We start from the raw sequence: 27289 nt of genomic DNA, 5'->3' as shown, positions 1-27289 counted from the left end.
TGGCTGTGAGGGGCAGGGACGGCGTGGGACGCGGCTGGGGATGGCTGTGAGGAGCAGAGATGGGGGGGGGGGGGAACGACATGCCCGCGGCCGGCTGTGGGGAGCTGCTCCCTGAGGCGGGGAAGGGTCGGCAGTGCGCAGGCGCGCTGCCCGCGGGCGGGAGGAGGGTGCCGCCGCCTCCGCCCGTTTACCCGTGAGGCGGCGCGAGGCGGTGGCGGCGTGGAGACCGGCATGGCGGAGGCCGGTGGGGATCCTCACAGGCTGCGGCCGCGGCCTCCGGGACGCAGCGGGGCTCGTCGGGACCTGCCCGGTGCCCACATCGAGTCTTTCAACTACGCCGTCAGCGAGGGCGTCTACCGCGCCGTGCAGGTTTGGGGGGCGAATGCGGGGAGGGGGGGGGGCTCGGGGCCGGGCCCTCCCGGTGGGCTCCCGCCGCCCTTCATCCGGTACCGTTGCAGGATCTGTCCCCGCTGGAGTTCGCGCTGAAGGACAGCCGGGTGTTGCTGGTGGTGGCGGGGGTGTCCATCTCCCCCCCCGCCGTGCCGGTAGGGACGGTCTGTCAGGAGAGGAGAGTGTTCCCCGCCGAGTGCCGCGGCCTCCGCAGCACCTACCGCGGCAGGATCACCGTAAGTGGCCGGTTTGCCGGGGGGGGGGGGGCCCTCCCCGCCCGCCACGCGTGTCCTCCCCGCGCAGCCGCTCCCGTGGGGAGCAAAGGCAGCTTGAGTGCTTCACGCGTTTCTGCGTGCTTTAGTTCAAGACCCCTTCCCAATTTCACCTGTCTGGGGTTGGGGAGGTGGGATTTCTAGCTCTGTCCCGCGTGGAGTCTCGGGTGTTGGAGAAGTAGGAGCTCGCTGCGCAAGCTTCCCTTCAAACCCAGCTTGAAACAGGCCCCGTCTCCGCCGCCCTTCTTTTCCACGGGACCCTAGCTGTGTTCTTTACTCTGCTGTCACATTTGCCTTGCGGAAGGAGACCTGTGTCATCCCAGAGAACGTGACAATCCAAATCTTATTTCTGCCGGAATCCAGGTTTCAAAAGCAGCATTGCTCCCATATGCAAGTCCAGAGTTATAGATCCCTCTTGTTCACATCACGTGTTGATCGTTTCTCTGAATTGCTCCAAAATTTGCCTGGAGAAGAAGCAACCTCCCCAGCAAATATTTTCCTTTGCGCCGTGAAAGGATTGCACTGCCATTGCTGTTTTCTATTAAAATTGTGTAATTGCATCTGAGCTGTTCGTGTGCATGAGGCACCCGGTGCAAGGGAGTGCTTGCTTGCAGTTTCAGCTTTTTTTTTTCTCCAAAGCATTACAACTAACAGTGATAAAAGCGACTGTAAGTGCAGTATCTTACCTGAACATGAAAGTGGGGCAGTCACAAATCGTTCGTGGCCACTTTCCCAGCGGCTCTTAAATTTTCCTGAGCTAGAGATGCTTTTCTTTTTCATACTTGAATTATTTCCCATCCTTTTTCCAATGTTTGTTTCTTCGAATATTTTTTGAACCCGTGTAAAGGTTTGGAACAGTTGGAACAAAACGTTTTGCTGTGCCTTGTGTGAGAAGGTATTGCCCTGTGCTGGGATAGGTTGGTTGGTCTCTCCCACTCCCTGCCCTTGCACAGCAGGAAGCAGCGTGTAATCATTCCCTGTTTTCACCGTGCTGCCTTCAACCACATACCCCTCCCTTAGATTCTTCCTGCAGTTCTCACTTCACCTAAGTGAGAAATAAGCCCTGATCTGCTGAGCAGCCACTCATAGGGGAGCCACTTTATACCTTTAGCCATAGGTTGAGCTGGAGACCAGAACTGTGGAGAGGTCTTGATGTAAGGTTGCACCGTGGGTTTAGAGGGGCACAGTAATGTTTCCCTTCCCTTCCACAGTAATTCCTAAGGCTCGATTTACTCTTTAACCTGTTGCCAGGTGTTGAACTAATGTTTTTGTATTGCAGTGCTGATGTTTCTTTCCTGCATGGCAGCAGCTCTTTTAAAGCCTGTTGTTCTGCATATCAAGTTAGGATTGTTGGCTCCCACAGTGCATTTTATCACCTTGTTTCGTACAGTCAAGGGGTCCTTCTGCAGACCCACTGCCAGATCTTATTACTGTAAATAAAGCATTTTCTTTCACACTTTTCTTTCTTGCTTTTCAGATCACTCATGAACTAGTTAGGTGACCAAGTCTTAGGAAGGGCCTCTGCAGGCTTGTAGCATGGATGCCCTTTCACTGAGCAGTGTCTGTTTTCTTCTACTTTTCTTTTAACTATTTGTCAACTTCTGAGGTTTCCTTTCATAACCTGTGGCTGCCTTTTTTATTTAGGCTGCTCTGTTGAAGGGTCTGAAAGGCAAAGTAGACTGTATCAACTTTGTTCACTCTACTAGCAGCTTCTTTACCTAGTTCTAGACTTGTATGATTGTTCTTCTATAAACCCATGTTGACTGTTTTCTGTGGAGTAATCTTTATGCATGTATCTACTAGTTCTGCTTTTTATTACCATCATTACCATTTTACAGTGATAGCATTTTGTTGGACAGAATGTGATTATATTAAATGTACAGTTAATATAGCAGGAAAGATTAAAAGGGCAACTTAATTTGCTCACTGTTTGCGTTGTGTCGTTTTAGGCTGACATCAGCTGGTCAGTGAATGGCATGCCACAAGGGACTATTAAACAGCCCCTGGGGTATATTCCAATCATGGTGAAGTCCAAATTGTGCAACCTCTATAATCTTTCTCCACAAGAGCTCATACAGCACCATGAGGAGGAAGAGGTAACGGGGATTTTGTGGGTCAGGAAAATCTGCATTTTACATGAGCGCTATCTCAGGCCAGCTTCTCTTTACAGAACTTGAGCATTTATATTTTATTTCAAGTTTGACTTGTTATTTTCTCTGAATGTACCCTAATTATGGTGGTTCCATACGGCATCTTGAAAAATTTGCAGTCACAACTGTCTTTGAATACAGGGACCTGTTTGGTGGTGCTACCTACAGTTCCACTATACGACTTCTCAACTGCTAACCGGCAGCTGAGGTTATGTAGCTGTGAGTAGGCCTCTGTGGAGACAAAGATTTGGAGAACAGGCATTGAAAGACACGTTTTCATTCTTGGTTGTCTTCTGCAGCTTTTTCCGCATCTCCCCAGTAGTGTGTCAGCTGTGGGGAATTGAATACAGAATTATTTACTGCTGTATTTTTTGCTCACAGAAAGAGTGAGCAAACTATGAAAGAAAATTTACAATGGCGTACTATTGCTGCCCCCCTGGTATGCCGCTTGTACCTTCATTCATAGTATTACTTGCTACTGAAATGTTTTTTGTCTAATGGCATGCTGTTAGGGGAGCTTTAAATTTATCAGTGTTAAGCTTGTATGTGACCGGAAAGAGATTTTCTGCACTGAAGATCCCTCTGGTTTATAAACTCAGAATGAGAACTTCGGAGCATTTATTAAAAAAATAGTTAATGTCAGCTCTTCAAAGCTGTTCAGTTGACCACACAGGTTTTTGGTTTTTTTTTTTCTTTCTTCCTTTAAATTGTGGAACATGCATCCCTTTCCTTGCACTGTATGCTACATTTAGACTTAATAGTCAATGGCAAGGAGAGCAGCCTTTCCAAATGCAGTGCTGAAACATGTGTCTTGCTATGTGTTTCATAGTTGAAACATTAAACGTTTGTTAACATATAATACAGGCGCTTTTATCTTTTACTTAAAATGTTGGGTTATGAATGTCTAAGCACATTAAAATTATTTTTCTTCTTCTGCCAGGAAATGGGAGGCTACTTTATAATTAATGGCTTAGAAAAAGTCATTAGGATGCTGATTATGCCCAGGCGAAATTTCCCTCTTGCAATGACAAGACACAAATGGAAAAACAGAGGCCCTGGTTTCACAGAGTATGGTAAGCTGAACAGTTTCCTGCAGCATCCTGCTAGTAACTACTTTGAGGACAAATGGAGTGACCATCTGTAGCTGACTTTTGGTAGTTTGTTTTGGTGTAGCTCTTGTAAAAAATATAAACGTTATACTACATATAAAAATAAAGGGTCAACACCACCATAACGATATAAGCCTGAGGCAGGTGCTGGCCTTGTGGGAGCTGTCTGAGCCGCCCATGCTGAGTGAAGCAATTCTATTCTAGGCCTTGGCAGTACGTGTAACCTTTTGTTATGTGGCAGGTGTAACTAAAACCCTACCTTCAGTAGAGGTCAGTGTAAACTGCTGAACTTCTTTCATTGAATTTGTTTATCCATACTTTGAGATGGCAGATTTAATTTACATGAAGCAGATTAACTAGATTCTTGGCTGTCCCATACCTTTGTCATGTATACTCAGTAAAATGAGTTTACAATTTAATTAAACCAAAAAAGTTGCAGTTTTAAACTTGGGTGTTACCAGCTGCTGATTTGACTGGACCATGGCGCTTGAGCATCCACTGTAATTCCACATTAGCTAATTTTGAGGCAGTGCCTGTTTAAACGGTCCCATTTGTTTTATTTTTCGTTGTCCTGCAGTGGATAGCATGGGACTGGACCAGGAAACTGCTGCAGCGGTACCACGTGAACACAGAGATGTGAAAACTTGACCCAGAGTGCAATTAGGAAGAGTACTTGTGTGTTGCTGTATCTTACAGCCTAAGGTTACAGACAGAATAGTTGAGGCTTTGGGCTTTCCTTTTCTTAAAATCTGTACGCATCTTCCAAGCCTCTTGGCAAGTGTGTTGGCTGTCCTGAGACATTTGTCCACTAAGAACTGAATTGAGCTGGTGTATTTATTTGAAATGGGAGACTGATGCTGGAACTAGTGATCTGCCTCGTGTTCTCAGCGAGGAAGTACCGAAGTTTCTCTCATGAATTGTCTCATACCTGCTCAAACATGTCACAGCAATGCAGCCAGTTGGTTTTGTACAGCTCATGTTGGTCTTTGCTTGTGTTAATTTTTGCAGGAGTAGTGATGCACTGTGTTAAGGATGAGCACACTGCAATAAATATGAACCTTCACTACTTGGAAAATGGTTGTGTCATGGTGAATTTCATTTTCCAGAAAGAGTTGTTCTTCCTTCCCTTGGGATTTGCTCTGAAGGTAAACAACTAATGCTCGTGCTGAATAAATACGGAAGTTTTGCTAAGCATTTTTATTCAAGTAGTGAGAAGGAGCTAATTCCATATTAAGTATTTTCAGTCATCCTTCCTATGCTGGCTGAAGAACGATAGTCTAAACAGAGCCTCTGCCTGTAATGTAGCACTTGGCTGCAGCAGAGGAAGTGTGTGCAGGGTCAAGAGAGGAGGGAAGAGTTATGCAAGGATTTCGTGGCTTTTTGCTCATGAATGCTCTGGATGAATAGCTCTTGGAAGGTGTAAGAGTTTGCCACCTAATGTGAAAGATCTCAGGAATCTTTTCTAAAACAGAATGACAGCTGAGTGTTCAGTGAGTGAAGAACATTAATCATTAAAGTCCAGTTGTCCCATCTAAAAGTAAATCAGTGAACTGGCTTTTTTTTTTTTAAGGAGAAAAATAAAATGCTGTTTCTGGTTGCAACTGGAAGCAGTGAAGATCTGGAAGGATCTATCTGAGCACCTTTGATGGATGTAAACTGTTCTTTGGATAGCAGGCAAAACTTTTACTTGAGCCAAGACTTTTTTTAAATTCTCTAAAAGCATGCTTTCTCTAGTAGCAGAGCCAGAGTACTTCAGCCACATATTTTACCTACAGTAGCTAAGTGTTGGAGCAAATCAGAGGCCTGTGGCACTACATGATGGAAGCATCATGTAAATCAGCCTCAGTGAATTTGTATCTTCTTTCAACCTGCTGTATTCACATTGCTTTTGCATAATACATTTCACTTTTTCTTCAATGCTTTTCTTCAACTTTTGTTTCAACAAAAGTAGTTACCAGAAGTAGCGGATTACCTGTTGGTTTAATATGCAAAGAAATTGTACTGACACTGACTTTCTGGTAGCTCGTGAGATCTCAGGATAAGCAGCTCGGTGTTGTCTGAAATTCGAATTCTTCCATAACTGGTCACTATGGGTTTGCACACACACCCCTGCATCAATCAAGCTCAGTTCTGTACTGGTTTCCTGTGGCCCGACCAGGTCAGGCCCACTGTGGCAGACTGCTGCTACTGCGGCCCCACTGCACTTCTGGCTGTAATTGTAGTTTCTTCTTGTGTGTAGCCATCCCAGTGCTCTCCCGTGTTGGACAAGAGGCACCATGTGCTGGACAAGAGGCAGCACGTGCTCTGGCTGCTTCCAAATTGTATATATTGTGATAACCAAGCAGCAGAACTGAGCTTACATCGCCCCCTTTCATAAAGAAATCTGCCTTAGTGTCTTTTTTATGCAGCCTTCAATTTTTCCTGAACTTTTTGAAGCCTACTTAAATGTGATGAACAAATAGTTTACTTAAAGATGAGGCACATTTGTCAGTAAATACGGAAGTCATTGGTGGACAACATACTTGCTTAACCCTGATGTAAAGAAACAACTAGGAAACCGTTATAACACCAAGAGCTAAGAACGTTGGATTTAAGTATGAACTTTAGTATATGAAGTGCTGAAACTAAAGTGAATTCCATCTATTAGCCTTCATCAAAAAGCTAAATTGCCTTTTGGTTTGCATGAGAATAAGTAGCAGCTTGAGCCAATGGTGAATTAAATTCATGTTTCTAAGTGAGCTCATTCTGTAAAGATATTAGTAAATCTTACCTAAACAAGAGAAGCCTGTTAATTTAGAGGGTGCAAGTTTGTTTTTTCCCAAGGTCTCATTGGATTGGGAGTACTTGTGGTCATCATCAGGGTATGAATATCCCCTGCGTTACTCTCTAAGCACCTCAACCCCACCGTATTTTTCAGTTTGCATGGTGGAGGGGTATTTTCAGAGGACTGAAAACTTCTATCAGTGGGGTGCCCTAGTTCTTTTGCTGTATTTTATGGACAGATGTTGCTATGACTTCTTTTTCTGATCTGATACGCTTCTGTCTTTCAGGCATTGGTTAATTTCCCAGACTATCAGATTTTTGAAGAGTTGATCAAAGAAAAGGAAGGTGACACCTTTTACGTGAACTGCATTACTGAGATGATGAGAATGGTAGCAGATGCAGGCTGTTTTACACAGCAAAACGTCCTCGAATACCTGGGAAAGAGCTTCAGAGTAAAACTTAACCTTCCTGAGTGGTACAGCAATGAACAGGCTGCAGATTTCATTTTGGAGTATGTATGTATGCATGTAAGAGTGTGTGATTCAGTGTAATTGTATTGCAATTATAGGCAGATCTAAGAGCACTCTGCCATATCACATCACACTTTGTTGTGGTTTTCACATGCATCTATAAAATGATAGCCAGTGGCCAGTTTTGGGGGGCACTCCAGGATATGATGATAATCTGGATTTGTGGTGTTCAGAAATATGTATTTTAATGGATTGACACACGTATCCCCAAAATGGTTTCAGGAGAGGGTATCAGTTGTTACTTAGCTGTGATTTTCTGATGTATGTGGTGAAAAACATAAATATTAAAGATTAAGGCAGAGAAGGTTAAAGCTAGGTCTGTGGCTGCTCAAGGCTCTATTTGTTGCTCAGAAATACTGCAATTTCTGGCACTTTATCAGTTTCACACAGTCGTTGGCAACTATGATGAGAATTACATTTATCTTTTAAAATGGTAGAAATTAGATGCTTTAAAACCTTGCTTCTTCCATGGAATAAGTTAGGAAGGAATGGAAGAGCTGGCTTTGAGACTGTCAGTGTGACAGGCATTCAACTAAATAATTTCTTTTTCTTTTTTTTTTTTGTAAAGTATGTGTTTGCTCTTTGAGGGGGTTTTTTAGCACATGAAAAGGATCATTTGGGATGCCCAAGTCCTGAGTACTTGTAAATAGGGGGTGGTTGGGTGGCTGGAAACACAAAGGCAGCCTGCAAGTGCCTCAGAGGGGCACTTAAAAGTCCGTAGACCAGCTGGAAGCACAGAACTTTGTACTGAGAAATGTGAGAGGATAATTTCAAGAAAGTTGGAATTATTCTGATTTTCTTATTTCTAAATATTCTGGTGGGCGGTTTCTTTGGGTTTTCTTTTTTCCCTCTGATATGTTCTGTACACCTTATTTGCCTCAGCTGAGGAGATAGAAGAGGAGGAATAGCGAAAACATTAATTGGGATGTACCCTGTATGTAAGAGTGCTGGAACTGTAACTTATCTGGACAGAACCTGCCTTTGGAATTTTGTCTTGCTTTGCAGTGAAGTTATGAAAGCTTCAGTAGAGGGCAACGTAGAGCAGAAGTGAAAAGCTGAAAAAAAATCCTTGAGTGCTGGTAGAAGACTATTGCACTCTCGTCTTGGAGAGCAAGTGATCCCAAGTGTCTTGGGAAGCAGTCAACCAGCTTTAGCGGGAATTCGGTGGGGCTTTCCTTTTTGCTTGTGATAGTGTTGTTCAGCCCACTGTTTTCCACACGTGGGTTGATAGCAGTGCAGATTTGGACTTTCTGTGGCAAGTCACTGATAGTGTTAACAGAAGTGTTTCTTTCGTGGTTTGCTACTAGTTTCCAGCTCAGATTTGGGGTGGGGTGCGTGTGTGTGGATATGTGTGTGTCTATGTGATTGGTGTCATAGTTACTGTAAAGTTAACACGCAGACCTCATCTGTTGACTGGTCCTGACTCAAATATCTGTTTACGTAAACTGTATACTTAAAAGGACATCTAACATGGGAGTGTGTAAAATCAGTCTTTCACAAGGTTCAGCTTCATCTAATCAACCAGGTATATCCTTAACAAAACTAGCCCCTTAAAAAGACAAGTTGTTCATTTTTCAGCTCAGTCTCTGGGCGGTGTTTATTCTTATTTCTTGGAATTTTCCTGTAATACTAAGGGCAACTGGAAAAGCTTGTGCCTTGTTAGGCTTTTTAGCCAAAAAAATTGGTTTGTGATTATTTAGGGGAAACTTGAAGAACAGCTAGCATGAAGAGACGGTGTTAGTTGTCCTCCTTCTTTCTCTTCCTCCAGCAAGTGTATCTGCATACACCTGACAAACAGAACTGAAAAGTTTTACCTGCTCTGTATGATGACCCGCAAGCTGTATGCTTTTGCCAAAGGGGAGTGCATGGAGGATAATCCAGACAGTCTGATGAATCAAGAAGTGCTTACCCCAGGACAGCTTTTCCTTATGTTCTTAAAGGTAAGGTCTTAAGGGGTTTAAGCCTGTGAATGTAATGGTCATCCAGCCCAGACCCCACAGTGACCATGGGGACAGGAGAAGTGCAGGAGCCAGGCTGAAGAGCTAGGAGCCTGGATATGCTATGAAAGCTGAGAGCGCACTGGATGTGGTGTAACCAGGCAGTGTAGTCAAGGAAAGCTTGGCTGTCTCAGTGTAGGGTACTAAATATGCTGAAGAAAAGCCTGTACAAAACCTGGAATAAAGAGCTTTGTAGCCTTGTAGCAAATGAATGCGCCCTATTCGGTGTGGGAGTCTGAGGACAGAGGAATACCGATCCTTCTGGTGTTTGAAGAGGCGTTTGAAACGGCATATTTCTGTTGTAGCAATTGATATGGGAGTGGTAGAGGTCTGTCTTATTGCGGCGTTGCTGCTGTTTCACTTGGAAAATGTGCAAGAAAATAACTGCCCCCCACCCCATCTTCCAAAAGTGATGATTCATGATGTTGTCATTGCTCTCCTGTCTTTAAATTCCTTTACAGATCAGGCAGTTGATAGCATGCTTCTGACTTACATCACCAGTAATAAATTAACTGTGTAAAAATGCAGTTTCCTAATCTATTCCAATTCAATATGAATTCAGTTTATTTCTAGGGTTTCCTCATTTTAGGATGCCGGGAGGAAAGTATTCATGTTCAGAAGCTTGACTATCCCATGAAAATCATTGTGCGATAGTAGTTCCTGTCCTCAAGTAAAGATATTTCCCCGAGTTATGAGATAACTTTTTTTTTTAACCTTTCTTTTCCATTTTAGCCAAAAATTTTCTTTAACATTGCTTTGTTGAAAGACTACTAAAACCTCTCTACTACTTGGGTGGTTTCAGTGAGTTTAGAAATAAAATAAAATGTGAGTTCTGTGAAGCATTTTAGTGCTATATGGAATTCCCACCAGGAACCAGAAGAGGTTGCTTTCCTGCCTGGCCCTGTCAGATCAGCAGGGGAGTGAGTTAACAGCCCCTTTTTTGAATGCAAAGGTGCTAAATAGACTAGAGCATAAAGTAAATGGAGTGTGGCTGTATACAGTGGGTTTTTACAAAGAGTTCAAAGCGTTGTTGGGTATCTTATGTCCTTTTCCCTGTTTTTATATGGTATCTAAGATCACAGCACTGATAAAATTACAGTTAAAATGAAAATCCAGTCCACTATCTCAGCTTGTCTCAGCAACATTTAAATACTGTGTGTCCATGGCCTTCAAGTTTTAGTATCTAAACTTACTTCGTAATGTCGTTTTACTTCGTCACTGTATTTAGCAGGCTAATCAGTGGAGTTATTCTTGTGGTCAGATTATAGGTACAGTTTCTGCTTTGGGTTTTGTTTGTTCTTTATGAAATTTTGTTACTGTATTTCGTTTGCCAGACTTGCCACTGGTCTGGGTGGAAGTGATTACTAAGATGCGGATGGGTATTTTCCTTGCAGGTCTGTGTTGGCGTGATACCATCAGAGTTTTGATAAAATGAAGCCCGTGTGGGAAATATGGCTGGAAAACTGTCAGTTCACTAAAAGTTGTCCATCCTGCTGATTTCAGAGGATTTCTGTAGCACATGCAACTGATGCAAAGTTCTAATTTGAGCCTTTATTTTCCTGTTTTAAATTTAAATCTCTCGCTTTTAAACCGTAGGAGAGGCTTGAAAGCTGGTTGCAATCTGTTAAGTTCGTTTTGGAGAAAAGAACAGAAAAGGCAGGTATCAGCGTAAATGAAGACAGCTTGATGAAGGCATTCAGCCTGGCAACAGACCTCACCAAGCCATTTGAATATCTTCTTGCAACTGGTAACCTGCGATCTAAAACTGGTAAGCCTCCAGGCTTAAGAAGCCTTTTTTTTTCCTGCTAAACAGAATGAGAAGCAACTTAAAACTGACCTCTTAACTGAAAACAATTGCTTGTATGCAGACGTTGTACACTGTAACTGAATTAATGAAAGTGGTTTGAGGAAGGGGATGGTTGAGGAAAAAGGCAAGATTTCTCCTCAAGCATAGACTTTATGTGTGGTATAAAACAGGTTAATTATTAAAGCAAAGCCTCTACCCAGGTAAATAGTTGAAACTAAATTTAACATTGTCCAAAACAGCAACCGTGTTTTGATTTGTTTTCCCAAAGGTTATTTCTTCTTAGAAGGTGCAATGTAAGACAGAGAAGGGGCATTTGTTTATCAGGACTCCCCCATTGGTCATGTGAGCTTAAATGGAGAGAAACTGCTTCGCTAACGTATATTTCGGATTTACCTGGTGCTTCCCTGAAGTGTCTAGTGTTATGATGTTGTAATGGAATGCCCACTAGAAAATGAAATGAGATTAGAAGGCCCCAGAATTTCAGTAAAAAGTACCAGCTGCAAATCCCCAAGTTGCTTCACTGGACTTTCATGCGTTTCTAAAGGGAGCTGGGTTTTAAGCAATAACTTGGAATTTAAAGTCTCTAGGCCTCTTACAGGTCACTGACTTGCCTGTGCACAGGCAACAGCACATGTGTCTTCTGTTGTTGGGATCCTGTGTGAGCATCTTTAGGGCTTGTCAGTGAAAAATAAGAAACTGCCCTGTAATATCATACTTTATTTGTTGAAGCTGGATGACGTCGTGACATAAATCTCAATTTTGTTCCCAAGGCCTGGGCATGTTACAGGACAGTGGTCTGTGTGTGGTGGGAGACAAGCTGAATTTCATTCGCTACCTTTCCCACTTCCGCTGCATACACAGAGGGGCAGCATTTTCCCAGATGAGAACTACAACTGTCCGCAAGCTGCTGCCTGAATCCTGGGGGTTCCTGTGCCCTGTGGACACCCCAGATGGAGAGCCCTGCGGTCTGATGAACCACATGACGGCTGTGTGTGAAATAGTGACGGAGATGGTGCCTGTGATAGACATTCCACCTTTGTTATGTTCCCTAGGTATGTTTTATTGGCTTGATCATTTAATGAAGCAGTCTTCCTTTTTACCTTTCTGCTCTGCAAACCCGTATCTGGGAAAGGTTCTCCAGATACCATCACTGTACACTGTTAATTTGAGAAGGTGAAATCAAGTTAAACCTGTACTACTGTGCTTCTGCTTAGCAGTAAGTAGCACATTGCTTATACAGGCATGTCAGCCTTTTGGAGAGTGTGAAGTTCAATGTAAATGTCTCTTAGCTGCGTGCTGTAGAGTGAAGAAGTTCACTTAAGCAAAAGGGATTGCACAGTACAAACTCTAAGAAATCGGACCAAGCGGTGACTTTCTTATCCTGCTGGTGACTTGAATTAAACTGCAGCTGACTTGTGATTACCACGATAATGGGGATCCTTATTTCAATCAGAAAAAAGGGGGAGGGGAATGGCATTCTTAGTTGTGCATGTTTTGTATTTTCCATTAAGTAATCTACAGCTTTGCGCCGTAGGTCTGAATTTTTTGATGTCTCGGAAAGGTTTTTGGTGTGGATTGAGGCTTCCTGCAGAAACAACTTTGGTGTTTTGTTTGCTTTTTTGGCTGTTCCTTCTACCAACCCCCTCTTCTCACAGGTGTCACCCCCATTGATGCAACTCCAAGCAAGCCTTACGCAGAGTGTTACAGAGTTGTGTTGGACGGCTCTGTGGTGGGCTGGGTAGAGCGGGAGCTGGCTCCTGAGATTGCAGAAACCCTCCGCCGTTTCAAGGTTGTCTTGTTTGAAATGTTCCTTAGCTACACATCCTCAATATGCAGTGGTAAAAAAAAATAGGCATGCTTGGAACTTTTTTTAAACTTCCATTTATTTTATTTTTTAAATCTGACCCAGTAAGTTATCTTTGGCTGTATGTTAGTATTGGAGTGGGCTTTTCTCTTCTTCTTGTCTCATATATCCGTATGTTTGGTCTGTTGGTTTATGAAGTTGTCATTTTTAGAAGAACTTCTTTTCTTGAAAAAGGTAAGATAGACATACTTTGTCCTTTTCTTGGTGGAGATTTTTCTAGAAAAAGTATTTTTAAAATCTTTTCTCCACCATTTTATATTAGTAACTACACCTGTGGTTGGCATTTTCATTGTGTAGCCTGTTGGATGCAGCTTAACTAAACCACTGTCGGTTTGTGTTTCTAAGTTGGCATTTCTTTGCACAAACAGATAACGCAAGAGAAGAGATTTCCTGCACGGGCAGAAGTGGTCCTTATCCCAATGACGGGAAAACCCAGTCTGTATCCTGGGTTGTTCATTTTTACTACCCCTTGCCGGATGGTGCGGCCTGTCAGAAACCTGTTCTATGGAAGGAATGAATGGATTGGTACTCTGGAACAGGTGGGGTTTGCATATTTCCTTTATAAAGCGCTGACTATTGCAGAGGTACCCAGCATCAGAAACAATGTTTTAGAAAATATTTGTGAAAGGAGCTGAGGATGGGACACAGGGAGCTTGTGTTGAAGAGCTAGAATAGGTGGCAAAAGGGGTTTGTCACCTCCTGCTAATTGGTTTCTGGTAAATGTCTTAGATGGACTGTAGGGATCTTTTTGAGATACTGAAATCTGCTCTCAGTGTTAACTTAGTGAAGCTTCTGAAACAAAGGATTGCTGTCATATGTGTACTATCTCATCTTGTGTTACATCATGTTCTCCAAATTGCCCATGGGCAGCCAAGCAGTGGATTGCCAGGGAACTTGCCTATTTGGAACAACTAAAATGGGACACAGCGAGGAGGATGTGTTACTGGAGTTTTTTATTTCCAGACTTGCTTTCCTTGCAGTTGGTCTGTGATTCTGATAGGTAGTTTAACAGCTGTCTGATATTTTTCTTGCCTGTTAATACACTAAGGTGCAGACAACAACCACAGCTAAAACTGAAATGGATAAAAAGACATCGGAGGCAGCTTTGTTTTGCTTCCTTCCGTTTAAAAGAAGGAAGCAAATGAGTGTTGTCCGATTTGATGCTTGCAGATCTTCATGAACGTGGCCTCGCTGGAGTCTGAGGTGGTGCCTGGAATGACCACTCACCAGGAGCTCTTCCCTCACAGCATTCTGAGCGTGGTGGCCAACCTCATCCCCTTCTCTGACCACAACCAAAGTCCACGGAACATGTACCAGTGCCAGATGGGTAAGTGCTGTAGTACCTAATGCTGCAAGTCCCTGGGCAAGGGAGAGGGCGGGGAGGGAAATCTCTCGCATGTCTATTCCAGTGTGTCTTCCTGCATTCCCAAATAACAGCTCTTCCCAGCCATTGTTTCAACATTGAGGTTGACTAACAGCCAGTTTTTTCATGGCAAAGTAAACGAAGTCAAGTTTGTCATCCTGGCTGCCTTCCAGTGGGCAGTTCTAGGTTGTTGCACTCACATTGCCTTCCTTAAGCCTTTAGTAAGTTTTATTTGGGTTTTTTTTTTTCTTCATTTGATGTTGTTGATCATATAGAAAAGTGAAGGGCACTGCACCAGCTGTTTGGTGGTGTTAGTGTGTGACAACTGCGCTGCCAACAGTCCTCTCATCCCCACAACCGACAGGTTAACCTACTTCTGACTGCCAGCTACAGTAGATGCTCTGCAGTAGTGTGAGGCTTCCTTGCCACCTGTTTTCAGTGAGCGACTGCTGTCTTGACACTGCAGCTGTTGAGGGGACACTTGCTAGGCATCTGTTGCAAAAGAGTAATACAGCACTGTGGCAACAGGGTGGGTTTTTTTTCTGACAGCTATTTGACAAAGATTTAAATTGATTTATTAGGTTGTGTGAAAGAAGTTGATATAGGGTATGTAGTGGGGTTTCAGTCAGCTTAGGTGCAAGTGATGTGCAAGAAGCTTATTAAAAAAAAAAAAAGGCAGGCTAAGAGAAAGTGTGTGGGTAGGGACTTCAAGAGAGCAGGCCTTGTTACCTCGATAGCATTGCTAGCGTATTACATTTCTGACAATATTATCAGAAAGATGTCCTTAAAACGCTACCACTTTTTCATACTTTTCTGAAAGTACCAATGTGACTATGTTCAAGACTTGTTTTCCTTGCCAATATATTCATACTGCAGAAGCAAATGCTTTTTGGCCTGGAAATATGTAAGGTGTGCCTCACTATGGGAAACTGGGGAGAGGAAAAAAAAAAACCAAAAAACAACAAAACAAAAAACCCCAAACAAAACCAAAAAAACACCACAGCAACCTTTTCGGAGATTTTGAAATTACAGAAAAGACAGAAAATTACAAATAGTCCTTATGAAATACTATGAAAGGAATTGAGTTTTGTGGTTCATAGAAACTTTTATAGCTGGACTTGGGGCAATTATTAAATGCCAAGGGTTTTAAGATTGATAATCCCTCTAAATTGGAAGTATTTCCAGCTTGCTTTGTAACAAGATACATGGAGGATGAAACATAGATTAACTTTGAATTGATCCTGAATAAATCCAACTTGCTTTCTTTCTTTATAGGAAAACAAACCATGGGGTTTCCAGTTTATAACTACAAGGACCGCTCAGATAACAAATTGTACCACCTTCACACTCCTCAGAGCCCTCTGGTGCGGCCCAGCATGTATGACTATTACGGTATGGACAGCTACCCGGTCGGCACCAATTCAGTTGTGGCTGTCATCTCCTACAGCGGCTATGACATGGAAGATGCAATGGTAAGCCACCAAAAGGAGAAATCCTGCTGTCCTGTAAAGGAATTTGACGTGGGGGACTGCGAAGAAGGGTGGTCCCTAGCTGAGAAGAGCCCGTTTTCTGCTTCTGCTGATCCACAGACTCCGTTAGGGCAGATATAGGAGCACAGTGGTTAAGCGTTGTTACCACAGGTAATGTTGGAGGTACTGAGAGTAGAGTGGAGCTCCCTTCTGCAAGGCAGTGGGCTTCCAGCATTGAAAAATACTGGGGTTACAGGAGGTTTGGGCTTTTTGGAATGGTGACTTGCTGGGAGGCTTTGTTTAGGAAGGCAGTGTTAAAAAGCTAAGTATCAGATCGGAATGGAAATGCTTTCTTTGTTGAAGTTACTAGCAAGTCTTTAACAGGCCTTTGTTTCTTCTTTTTAGATTGTGAACAAATCTTCATGGCAGAGAGGGTTTGCCTATGGAAGTGTTATCAAGATGGAGAGCATTGACCTTTCCCTTAAAGCCAGCAGGGGAGGCGATAATTTAGTCTTCGGCATCAGGCCTGGTGATCCGAACGTTACGGAGAAGTTGGATGCCGATGGACTGCCTTTTGTTGGCTCTATTCTACAGCCTGGGGACCCCTTCTACAGCTTCATGAACCTCAACACAGGGGAGACCTTCACTGTGTACTATCCGTAAGTAGAGCTTGTCCCTCCTGCCTCCACACAGCTGGTGGTGAGCAGTCTCAGAGCAGTTGGCCCTCATGAGCTGCAGTATCTTTTCCTCTAAGTGTTCCCTTTTCTCCTCATGCGATAGTGTCCGTGTCTTGACAGAGAAAACATGTAGGTGACTCCCAAGCGTGTATCACAGCTTTTCTCTAAGCCAGTGTATGCTGCAGAGCCTGACTTATCCCAGGAGGAGGATCGGAGGCCGGTAAAAAAAGCGAGCTTGCAGAAATGTTTTGCTGTCTCCCAAGGACTGTTCCTCTGCCCATCCCCCCCAGTTATTTTCTGTAGCTTTTTGTTAATTGACTCACATAAGGTGTTCTGTCTAAAAAAAGCCAAAGACATGCCAAACAGAAAACCAAAACAAAGTGCCTGGTCGCAGAGACTTGCCAGAAAACCTTGTAAGCAAAGTTGTTACAGGATTAGGGGTTCAAAGAGCAATTTTTATTAACATTGCAGCTTCCAAACTGCTAGAATATTAAAATGTGTCAACTACACCCCTCCCTCCCCCTGGAATATTTCAGGGGTAAGTTTTTTGTAAGATTTTTGAACTTCAGTTGAAAGAGAGAAGGCTGCAGAAGCTTTCATTAAAATCCTCTTAATTATTTCAGGAAAGGGAAGCAAAAACATAGACAAAACCTGATAAATTTAAATGTGTCCTGCACTCCCAGTTGTCCGTACAACTTCAGGCCTTACGTGTGTCTCTCTACAGCACTGATAGAGTGAGGATAATGCTGTGTAGTTATTCACATTGTGAAGGCAACTTAGTTTGAGAAGCACCTGGGTAACACAGTAACTGGCATTACTGGGAAAGCTATTGTTTATTACTCTGTAAGGGGTGGTGCCTTAGCTGCACTGGGGAGACTGCCATGGACTTGTAGAATTAGTCATCCTGTTCATAGAGCAGGGCTAAGAGATTCGGCACATGGTAGTGGGGATCTGTAAGCTCAACCTTGTCCTTGCGCTTGTGGAGCCCTCTTTGGTTCTCCCACCCCACGCTCCTGCTCCCTGGCTCTCGTGCCAGCCCAGCCTTAGTTCAGGTTCTTTATCCAGAGACCCTCTGTACCATTCAGCTTTTGTTCATTCTTGGTCCAAATCAGGTAATTATTTAGGTTCCTACAGAGAGATGAGGTTCCCAGCTCTCAGTGTTGGCTCCTGCCCCCAGTTTGCCCCAGAGACCCAGGGTCCTTAAAGGGAGTTCTCCCTACTGTTGTAACTGCTGCATATGCTGCTAGATCTTATGTGTGGCTTGGAAGAGAGGGAGGACAAAGGCTTTGACGTCAAAAGTTTGAACAAGCTTGGAAGAGGCTTATGAAGCACAGTTGGTTTGTTTGGGGGTTTTTTGAGGGGCGGGGGGGGTGTGTGTGATGGCCTGTACCCTGGTTGCATTTGGACACAGCAAAGTAATAGCTTTGAAACAGAAGCTAAACTGAGGTACAGGCCTTCCGCAAACACTGTGTTCATTAGGACTTCAAAGGAGAAGAAGAAAAGTAACCTTGTCTTAACATGGAACAAAATGTGTTTTATTCCTTAGCTGTCATCTCCAAAACTAGTGGAGAGTTTGGGCTGAAAGCTCTATAAAAACAGTTAGGCCTGCAGCAGACACCTAGCACGTGGAACATCAGCTGAGGGTTCATCTGGAGAAGCAGTACACCCCTGAACAAAGCACTTGTTGGCAAAGCCCTCTCAGCTCACACTGCGCCTTCCCTTTCTGCTCTGAACTTTCCTTTCTGCTTTGCACAGAACCTGGTTCTTTATTTTGGTATCACTCCAAGATGGTGTGAATTTATTGGGGGTAGGGAGAAGGACTGCTGCCTTAACACAAAACAAATGGCACTGGGATGCAGTTTGTCGGATAAAGTGTGATACAGATGAACCAGGTTTAAATGATCGTTATTTTAAATCGTGGGTGGCACATTACCTGAAAGTTGTAGCTGTGCTTCTAGTATTAGAAAAAGCAAGTGAATGGCACTTGGCTGATGCCATTGTATTGCTTCCTTGTCCTAATTCTCACGCAGTCTGATTTCCCTCACTACTGAATAGTACTTTTCAAGCACGGTGTTCCCCAGCTGCCCCAAGGCATTTTATGAGACTTAATGAAGTGGTTTGGTTTTTTTCCTAGCTAAAAATCATTAGCACACCTGACACCTTTGCTGTGATTGTTTTTTCCACCTACACAGGAATAAGGAAGTCGGCATTGTAGACAATGTCAGGTTATGCAGTAATGACCGTGGCACTGGGAAATTCAAGAAGGCTTGCATCACTGTGCGGGTCCCCCGAAATCCAACTGTCGGAGACAAATTTGCCAGCCGTCACGGACAGAAAGGTATCCTGAGCCAGCTCTGGCCAGTTGAGGATATGCCGTTCACAGAGGACGGGATGGTTCCAGACATCCTCTTCAATCCTCATGGCTTTCCCTCCCGTATGACCATTGGGATGTTAATCGAGAGCATGGCGGGGAAGTCAGCAGCGCTGCACGGCATCTCCTACGACGCCACTCCCTTCACCTTCACGGAGAAGAATTCCGCTTTGAAATACTTTGGCGAGACTTTAGTGAGCGCAGGTTATAACTTCTTTGGGACGGAAAAGATGTACAGTGGCATCAGCGGCCTGGAGCTGGAGGCAGAGATCTTTGTGGGAGTGGTGTACTATCAGCGCCTGCGCCACATGGTCTCGGACAAGTTCCAGGTGAGGACAACGGGGCCCCGAGACGCTGTCACCAACCAGCCTGTCAAGGGGAGGAACGTGGAAGGTGGGATTCGCTTCGGCGAGATGGAGCGTGACGCTTTGCTGGCTCACGGCACGTCTTTCTTGCTGCAAGACCGCCTGTTCAACTGCTCCGATGGCTCCATAGCCTACGTCTGCACGAGCTGCGGCAGCATGACGTCGCCTGTGCTGGAGAAACCACCGCACTCCTCCTCCGTGACAAGCAACAGGAGGTACTCCTGCTCTGTCTGCAGCGAAGTGGACGCAATCGAGGTTGTCCCTGTCCCCCACGTCTTCCGTTACTTTGTGGCGGAGCTGGCAGCCATGAACATAAAAACAAAGCTCAACGTGGAGTAGCTCTGTCCTCGGGCACAGCGATGCTGCTGCTGGGAGGGAGGAAGCACGCGTCAGTCCTTCCTTTGCCCCCTGCGGGTTTCAAGCGTTAAGTCGGTTCTCAGGTTCTTCAAATGTTTGCAAGATAAATTTGATGTTTGTACCAAGACGGGGCAGTCGCCAAGCTGTATGGTGAGGAAATACGGCTCTGTTGAAGTTTGTTTACACTTCCTAAAGGATCACTAGCTATTGAGATGTGGCGTATGGGAAATCAAGCGATATCACTGCTCCCTCCAGGCTGCTGGGTTGAGAGCGGTGGGGGTTCTTTATGCTCCGAGCGCTGGCTGCAGCTGTGCAAAGATGAAGAGGTCATAAAACAGCATGAAGCGAATGCTGGGAATGACGGAAAAAAAAGGATATATTTTGTTTTGTGAAGAAAAGTCCTTGCAAAACGCATGCCTTAATGATGGGTACGTGTTAAAGTGATTGGACACGTTTTGTTTTGCTCTATTTCAATACGTATGCCTTGAAACTCATGAAGAAGGCGCAAAGTTCTACCGCACGAAGCCGCAGCCTCGACCCCAAGAGACCACGGTGGCCGAGCCGGGCCCGTCCCGGGAGCGTTTGGTATCGCTGAGCCCAGCACCTCCCTTGGTACGGCACCGCAGCGGGATTTGGGGTTTTTTTGGTGTGTTTGGCTGAAGAAGAAAAAAGAAGAAAGCAGAGGGCTTTCCGGCCTGGCCCCGAGCACCTCGTGCTGTTAAAGCGCAGACGCCGTGGGACAGGAGCTGGCTGTGTCCCCGTCGACGTGCGCAAGCCCGGTCCCCCGCAGCCGCTGCCGCCCCCGGTGGGTGCCAGTCCTGCTCCCCCCGGGGCACCGGCCATGCTCCCGCCTACTCCCACCCCATCCGTTGCCCCCGTCCCGGCCGGGCCGGTGCCCCGGGGCGGCAACCATACGCTTCTTGTTAAAAGAGTTCTTTTGTACGTTTCTACATCACCCGTCTAAAGAGCCGTGCTGGGGACCGGGGGAGGTGGCGGGGGGGGGGGGGTTGGGGATGTGCTCACCGGGGCCCGGCGGACCCGGGGCGGTTCTCCCAGGGTTTGGTGGGCGGCGGGAGGCGGGAGGCGGTGGGGCTGTCCCCCGTGGGCGAGGCGTGGGGGTGCCGTAGGCCCGGCGGTTCCTGCCCGTTCTGTATCAGCCGTAGCACCTCGGCGAAGGAAGGGGCGGCGGGCGGCGGCGGCGGCGGCGGCGGGACCGGGCCCGGCTCCATTACGCGGGATGGACCGTACCACCGCGGCGGGGGGGGCGGGAGGTACCATTGTAGGAGAGGGAGAAGGGATGGTACCACTGCTGCTGGAGGGGGGGGGGGGAGGCGGGCGGTGCCATTGCAGGGGAGTAGCAGTGTCACTGGGGGGGGGGGGGGACAAGCCGCCGCGATGCCAGGTGATGGGCCACGCAGCTGGCAGCGACGGTTGGAGGGGGGCTGAGCCCCTCACACTGTGGCTGCCATGGAGGTGCTGCTGGCTGTCGCTCTGCTCCTGCTCCTGCCCCGTGAGTAGCCCCGGGATGACCAAGAGTAGCCCCGGGACGACCGAGACCGGTGGAGGGGGGGTGGGTGCGAAGGCTGAGCATCGCCCAGCCGGTAGCCGTGGTGCCTGGGACACCGTGTCCCTAACCCCTGTCCGTGTCCCCCCCTCCCCGTGTCCCCTCGCAGCTGGCAGGGCCACCGGACCGCTGCCCACCCTGGCCCCGCCACTGAGCATGATGGTGGCCGGGCAGCGCCGGCGGCTGGTGGTCTGCGTGGTGAGCGACCTGGCCCCCGGCTCCGGCCACGCCGTCTGGATCTCCGGTGGGAACGGCAGCACCCTGCAGTCCTTCACCTACGGGGCCTCCCAGGAGGACGGTGGCACCGTCTGCACCGTCTCCCTCCTCCCCGACGACCCCCCGGCCGAGGGGGATCTCGCCTGCCACGTCGGACCCAACACAACCTCCCCGGCCCACAGCTCCAGCCCCATCCGCGTCACGGGTACGGCCCCGCAGCCACCCTTTCTGCCCGTCTTGCTTGCTCCCCGCTGTCCCAGCGGTCCCCGGGGATGGGGGCCGGCGGGGAGCAGGTGCGAGGTCCCCCTTCCCCGGCCGACATCGCTGCCGACGTCGGGGCGTGCAGGAAGGGGTTTGCGGCCGGCCCTGCCGCACACCTGGCACCGGGTCGCCGCTGTCGCCTCCCCAGCTGCTCTCTCATCCCGCAGGCGACGAAGAAGCGGCAGAGCCGTGTCCCAGCAGCACAGCTGGTGAGTCTCCGGGTTGTGCCGTGGCGGGAATGTCAGTAGCCAGGGAGGGAACGCGGCTGGGCTCCTGGCAGGGACCCGGTTGGGGCCGTGCGGTGGTCGGGGGGGGTCCTCAGGGCGGTGTGGGGCCGGGGAAGAGGGGATGAAGCTCCATCTCGATGGGGAAGGTGGGTCAGAGCCAGCCTGCTCTCGGGGACAGCGCGAGGGTGACACGAGGTATCTTGGGGGACACGCGAGGGTGACAAAAGCCCACGACGGGTCCTGGGGAACCTGTTGGGCCTGAAGTCTCGGGGACAATTCCCCAGGCCCACGGCACCGGAGGGGACGTGGTTGCAACGGGGTACCCCTCCGTTGCAGTGCCGCCGGCCCGCGCCTCGGCAGCCCTGCTCGTGGCCGTCCGCGTGGTGCTCCTGAAAGTCGCGCTCTCCGACGTTCTTCTCACCTCCGTCCTCCTGGCCCAGAGCTGAGGGTCCCGGGACGGAGGCCCACCCCCGAGGGGTAAGTCCCCCTCATTTGGCCTGGGGGTGCAGAAGGTGCCTGAAAGATTCCGGAGGGTGGAGAGGAGCCCCCCCAAAATGCTGGAGGGAGAGACCCTGTGTTCTTTGGGGGGCTGCAAGGGGTGGGGGCTGGAACCCTGCGTGGGTGGGGAAGAAAGAGGGGCTGCCATGTTTTTGTGGGTGGCAGGGACCAGGAATTATCTGGGGGCGTATGGAGGGGACCCTGGATTACCTGGGGAGTAGGGAAGGGACCCCGGATTACCCGGGGGTAGGGAGAGGACCCCAGATAACCTGGGGAGTAGGGAGGGGACCCCAAATTACCAGGGGGATAGGGAGGGGACCCCAGATTACCTGGGGGTAGGGAAGGGACCCCGAATTACTGAGGGGTAGGGAGAGGACCCCAAATTACCGGGGGGTAGGGTGGGGACCCCGGATTATCCGGGGGTAGGGTGGGGACCGCGGATTACCAGGGGGGCCAGGGCAGGGCCCCAGGTTTGCAGGGGCAGGGAGGGACCCCGGAGGGCTGTGTTGGCGGAAGGAGAAGGGGACCCCGGGAAGGGGACGGAGGGGGGAATCGGGGGGTCCCCTCCGTACCGGGGCCATGTGCGCAGCGGCCGCCCCCCACGTGGGAACTGAGCGGGACGACCCGGAGGCGATTCTACGGCGGCCGAGCGGGACCCTCGAATGGTTGGGATTGGCCGGGCGGGCCACGCGCGCCGCTGGGATTGGCCAGCGCCGCGCGGTTGCTATGGTTACCGGGAGGGGCGGGGCGGTGGTCCCGGAAGCGCGGCCCCGGAAGCGGAGCCATGGCGGCGGTGGCGGCGGTAACGCTGCTGCTGCTGGTGCTAACGGCGGCGGCGGCGCTGACGGGAGGCGACGACTCGGACTGGGTACGGCTGCCCAGCAAGTGTGAGGGTAAGCGGGGCCGGAGGGGGGGCCCGCCGGAGGGTCGCCGCCCCCTGGCTCCTCGGGCCGGGCCTGGAGTGGAGGGTGTTACCGGTGAGGAGGCTGCGGCCTGCACCGCGCCCCTACGGGCTGCCCCTCTACCCGTCCCCAAGGCAGGAGCAGAGGGTCCCGCGGCTTGTCCCCGCTGGCGGTTGTCTTCCGTCATCCCCTAGATGAGAGGTTACGGGGTGCCCGGGCAGTTGGTGCTGTTCCCGGTTGGCACTGGTCGCCCAGCCCTTCGTAGCTGGGGGTCGGTCGTCTCCGCTGCTCACAGTTCGGTCTCGGTGATGCTTCCTCCCTGAGCTGCCCCTTGATTCACGAGCAGTCAAAAAGGCTTCGCAGTCAGGTCGTGACGGACCTTTGCCGTCTGTCGTGGTTTCCTCTGTCTTTGCTGTGCAGGGAGGTGCGGAGCTTGGCAGCAAAGAAAAAAGGAAGAAATGAAACTCCGCAGCTCTGCGCAAAGCTTTTCCTGCCAGGGAAGCGGCTCTGGAGACGCTGATGGCCGAGCTGTGCCGTGGCACCTGCATAACCCCAGAGAAGCATCATAGCAAGCGCTGACCACGCGCTGCTCCTCTTCCTGCCCAGGCCTGGAACCCGTGTCAGCGCGGAACGATAGCCGCGGGCAGCACCTGGATAACTGGACCCGGCAGTGAGCGCTCGCGGGGACGCCGCAGCAGGCGTGGTGTGGAGAGGGACGTCCTCGAGGCCCGAGTCCAGAGGGGCTGCAGGAAGGAGCACTCGTCCCACCTGAGAAATGGCTGCGGTCACTTCCAGCCCCTGGTGCCAGCAGAGAAAGGAAAGCGCAGGAGGTGCACGCAGGGCGTCTCGGCATGTGCACGGCAGCCCTGGAGAAGCCACCTCGCTCTCCTCCTGCCTGCGGCACATCTCTCCACCCACGTCATCGCCTGGGAGAAGATGCGGTGGCTCGTCGCTGTCAGACCGTTCCTGCTGGGGCTTGGCCCTTCCTCCAAAGCGGAGCTTGAAGAAGAGGTGGCTCCCGGCAAACAGGAGCCCACAGCACAGGACAAAGCTTTCTCCAGCCTCCCGGGACCCCAGCTTTGGGGGAGGAAGGGCCACACCATGCCTGGCTTCCATTCTTCCATTCCTCCGTATTTCCACTTGTAAACCCCTGAAATATTTCTCTTCTGCTCTCTGTGTCTATAGTTCTGTTGGACTTTTTGTTACAGAAGAAATAAAGCTTTTGTTTCCTTTTTTTTTTTTTTTTGTTTTATAAAAGAAAACATGCGCTGTTATAGAGCTGTTGGTGCTGTGATCTCTGCTGCAGGCAGTGCCCCATGCAGTATTGCTGGAGCTGACAGCCACTTGTGCGGTGACACATAGCCAGCATCTTGTCCTGCTGTCCAGCCCACTGAGCTCTGCCGGCTTCTCGGTCCCCAACGCAGCCCCCGTGTCCCCAGGGCGCTGAGGGAACTGTTACCCGGTGTCATGAGAAGGAGCCATGACCCACGCCGCGGCTCGCGTTGTGAAAAGACCCCGTCCTCTTCCAGGAGGAAGGGAGCGGCTTGTGGCATGGAGGCAGAGGCTTTGGTGGCTGTGAAGCGGAGCTGTTGGGAAACCTGCAGGCAGAACTGGTGCCGTCTGCCATCCCAGCTGTGCCGCAGCAGCTGGCTGCGTAGATGTGCTTACACCGAAGCACTGTTGCGGGTGTTCCTGCTTCAAGGGATTTCCAGTGGAATCAGTTGAGCCATTCCTGGTTACTTCTTTGAATGGCCGAGGCGTCTGTTTTCTGCTCGCAGTGGGACTCCTGGTGCTTGTTTCTGCTGCTGTCCCGTCCCCAGGTGCTGCGTCGTGCTGCCCATCAGAGCGGTGAAACCCCCTAACCCGCCTGTGCTTTCCTTCCCGCAGTGTGCAAGTACGTGGCGGTGGAGCTGAAATCCGCTTTTGAGGAGACCGGCAAGACCAAGGAGGTGATTGACACCAAATACGGCTTCCTGGACGGGAAGGGCTCTGCCGTCAAGTACACGCAGTCGTAAGTCGGAGTGGGACGGGTGGTCTCCTGCCGCTGTCGCTGCCTGCGGTCTGCAAAGCCGGGGGCTTTGGCAGCCTGCGGGCAGGCTGCGCCGTGTGCAGCTCCTCCGAAAAGACTAAACTGTGCCAGGGCTGGTGGGGTGGGGAGGGCAGGGCAGCCAGGGGGTGCTCCTTCTGCTTGGGGGGAGCCTGGGAGCCGCGGAGAGCTCCGCCATCGCACCGGCTGGACTGAGGCTCGCTCTCTGCCCTGGCTGTTCTTGGGGGTCAGTGCCGAGCCCAAGCCCTCCCTCCTCTCCGTGCAGGGACATCCGGTTAATCGAGGTGACGGAGAACATCTGCAAGCGGCTGTTGGATTACAACCTGCACAAGGAGAGGAGCGGCAGTAACAGATTCGCAAAGGTGAGGGCTGTCCGCCAGTCCCAAGCGTCCCTCGCCCGCCCCGGCGCCAAACCAGGGTTCGTTCTTCCCATCCCGTGGATCCCTTGCCAGCGCCCAGCGTGCGAGGCCGCGCTGCTCCCCAAGTTAGGTGTGGGGTGATGTCCTTGGGGGGTGTCCTTGCCCTCGCCTGCATGAAGGGAGCCAGGGGCTGTCTTGCCTGGCCCGTGTCTTCCTGGTTTTGGGAGCCGGTTTGCAGAGGGGGACTCGCTGCCACTCGAATTCCCTCCCGGCAACGCTGATGCCCCGGGGACCCTGATTTTGGCTGGCTTGCACGTACCTGCGCCCCTGGGCAGAGTCGCGTGGCCGGCGCTGGGAGGGGGGGAGCAGGAGCCTGGCGAGAGGAGCGCCGCTTGACCAGGCAGCGCTGCTCCCTCAGGGCATGTCGGAGACGTTCGAGACCCTGCACAACCTGGTGCACAAGGGCGTCAAGGTGGTGATGGACATCCCCTACGAGCTGTGGAACGAGACCTCTGCTGAGGTGGCTGACCTCAAAAAACAGGTACCTGGGCCCGGGGGGATTGACTCGGCAGCCACTGTTGTCCTTGTGGGCCAGAGCGCAGGGGGAGAGAGGGTCTGCTGGGAACGGGGGTGTCGGCAGGACCCACCACCCCTATCCTGGTCCTGCCCCGGCGGCGCGTGGCTGGAGCCAGGCTCTCCTCTCTGCGCTAGTGCGACGTGCTGGTGGAGGAGTACGAAGACGTGATCGAGGACTGGTACAGGCACCACCAGGCAGAGGATCTCTCCCAGTTTCTCTGCGCCGACCACGTGTTAAAAGGAAAGGACACAAGTAAGTCCTGGCCGCTGCCAGGGACAGTGCAGGCATGCTGGGGCAGGTGGGGGGAACCCCGTCAGGGCACAGGGGAGCCCCGCTTCTCCCTCAGGGCCCCCTCTCACCCCTCTCCTCCCCAGGCTGCCTGGCAGAGAAGTGGACTGGCAAGAAGGGTGATTTGGCCAGCGCGGGGGAGAAGCAGAGCAAGAAAAAGAGCGGGAAGAAGAAGAAAAAGGGCCGGAAGGATGAGGACGAGGGAGCTGCCAGCCTCCCGGCCGCAGGGGAGGCCCTGGAGGAGAGCGGGGTCCAGGAGGAGCCTCCGCTCCCCCACAGCCCGTCCGATGAGCTGTAGGGACGCAGCCCCAGCCCCCGGGGTCTCACCCCGCCGTCTCCCGCGGGTACCAAAGGAAAAGGGACTTTGTGGCGAGGCGTGAGCGACTGACCCCGGGGAGGCTGGAGACTTACAAGGGGGGGGTGATCCCACGAGCGGGGGTGGTGGGTGACACGGAGCCACCGCCGCGACGCTGCTGGGGCTCCGGCCACGGGAGGGGCCCTGGGGTCGGCTCCTCGTCCTGCCCGCGTTGCCCGCACCTTGCCCGGACTGTAAATAAAGCCGTTTTCCCCAGAACCGCCGCCGCTGCCGGCCTTGCTTCGCCCGCCGGGCCGGATCCCGTTCCCGCGGTGGGCGGGGCTCCGCTGCTCCGGCCCCGCCCTCGACACGGCTCCGCCCCCCTCGCCCTCGTCGTCCAGCCAAAGGTCGGGGCCGGGATAGGGAGGGGCGTGGCGGCGGGAGGGAGGGGGGCGTGGCGGGAAAGGGGTGCGGTGAGAGCGGGGATTGGAGGAGCCGCAGGGGGGGCGGTGGAAGCGGCGGCGGGGATTGGCGGCGCGGCGGGGGCGGGGGCCGGAGGCGGGGACGCCGT

The 27289-nt window shown here is 50.2% G+C and overlaps 3 protein-coding genes across 4 annotated transcripts; 2 read left to right on the top strand and 1 right to left on the bottom strand.

Annotated features, from left to right (window-relative positions):
• The first annotated feature begins 197 nt into the window (after positions 1–197).
• On the top strand, positions 198–20434 carry POLR1B (RNA polymerase I subunit B). Its single transcript, XM_052806750.1, has 15 exons — positions 198–369; positions 459–626; positions 2612–2758; positions 3753–3885; positions 4930–5066; positions 6972–7195; positions 8983–9154; positions 10808–10979; positions 11789–12070; positions 12674–12807; positions 13251–13421; positions 14053–14209; positions 15521–15717; positions 16120–16373; positions 18584–20434. Exons 1-15 carry the CDS (start codon positions 232–234, stop codon positions 19464–19466), a joined length of 3369 nt encoding a protein of 1122 aa, XP_052662710.1. The 5' UTR covers positions 198–231; the 3' UTR covers positions 19467–20434.
• Positions 18281–20736, bottom strand: C13H6orf226 (chromosome 13 C6orf226 homolog). Its single transcript, XM_052806765.1, has 2 exons — positions 20508–20736; positions 18281–19792 (listed from the first exon to the last, which is right to left on the bottom strand). Exons 1-2 carry the CDS (start codon positions 20711–20713, stop codon positions 19714–19716), a joined length of 285 nt encoding a protein of 94 aa, XP_052662725.1. The 5' UTR covers positions 20714–20736; the 3' UTR covers positions 18281–19713.
• Positions 20737–20835: 99 nt separating this feature from the next.
• On the top strand, positions 20836–27066 carry CNPY3 (canopy FGF signaling regulator 3). Of its 2 annotated transcripts, XM_052806764.1 has the most exons (8): positions 20867–20994; positions 21158–21469; positions 21693–21734; positions 25040–25163; positions 25465–25561; positions 25977–26099; positions 26270–26387; positions 26510–27066. In XM_052806764.1, exons 1-8 carry the CDS (start codon positions 20952–20954, stop codon positions 26719–26721), a joined length of 1071 nt encoding a protein of 356 aa, XP_052662724.1. In that variant the 5' UTR covers positions 20867–20951; the 3' UTR covers positions 26722–27066. The 2 variants fall into 2 exon arrangements, with proteins under 2 accessions (XP_052662723.1, XP_052662724.1); XM_052806763.1 differs by lacking the exons at positions 25040–25163; positions 25465–25561; positions 25977–26099; positions 26270–26387; positions 26510–27066 and adding exons at positions 22089–22229; positions 23573–23764 and having other exon boundaries at positions 20836–20994; positions 21158–21734.
• The last annotated feature ends 223 nt before the right edge of the window (positions 27067–27289 follow it).

The sequence above is a fragment of the Harpia harpyja genome, chromosome 13, assembly GCF_026419915.1.
Source record: "Harpia harpyja isolate bHarHar1 chromosome 13, bHarHar1 primary haplotype, whole genome shotgun sequence".
Lineage (NCBI taxonomy): Eukaryota > Metazoa > Chordata > Aves > Accipitriformes > Accipitridae > Harpia > Harpia harpyja.
The sequence above is the reverse complement of the archived record's forward strand: the minus strand, read 5'-3'. Positions and strand labels throughout refer to the sequence as shown.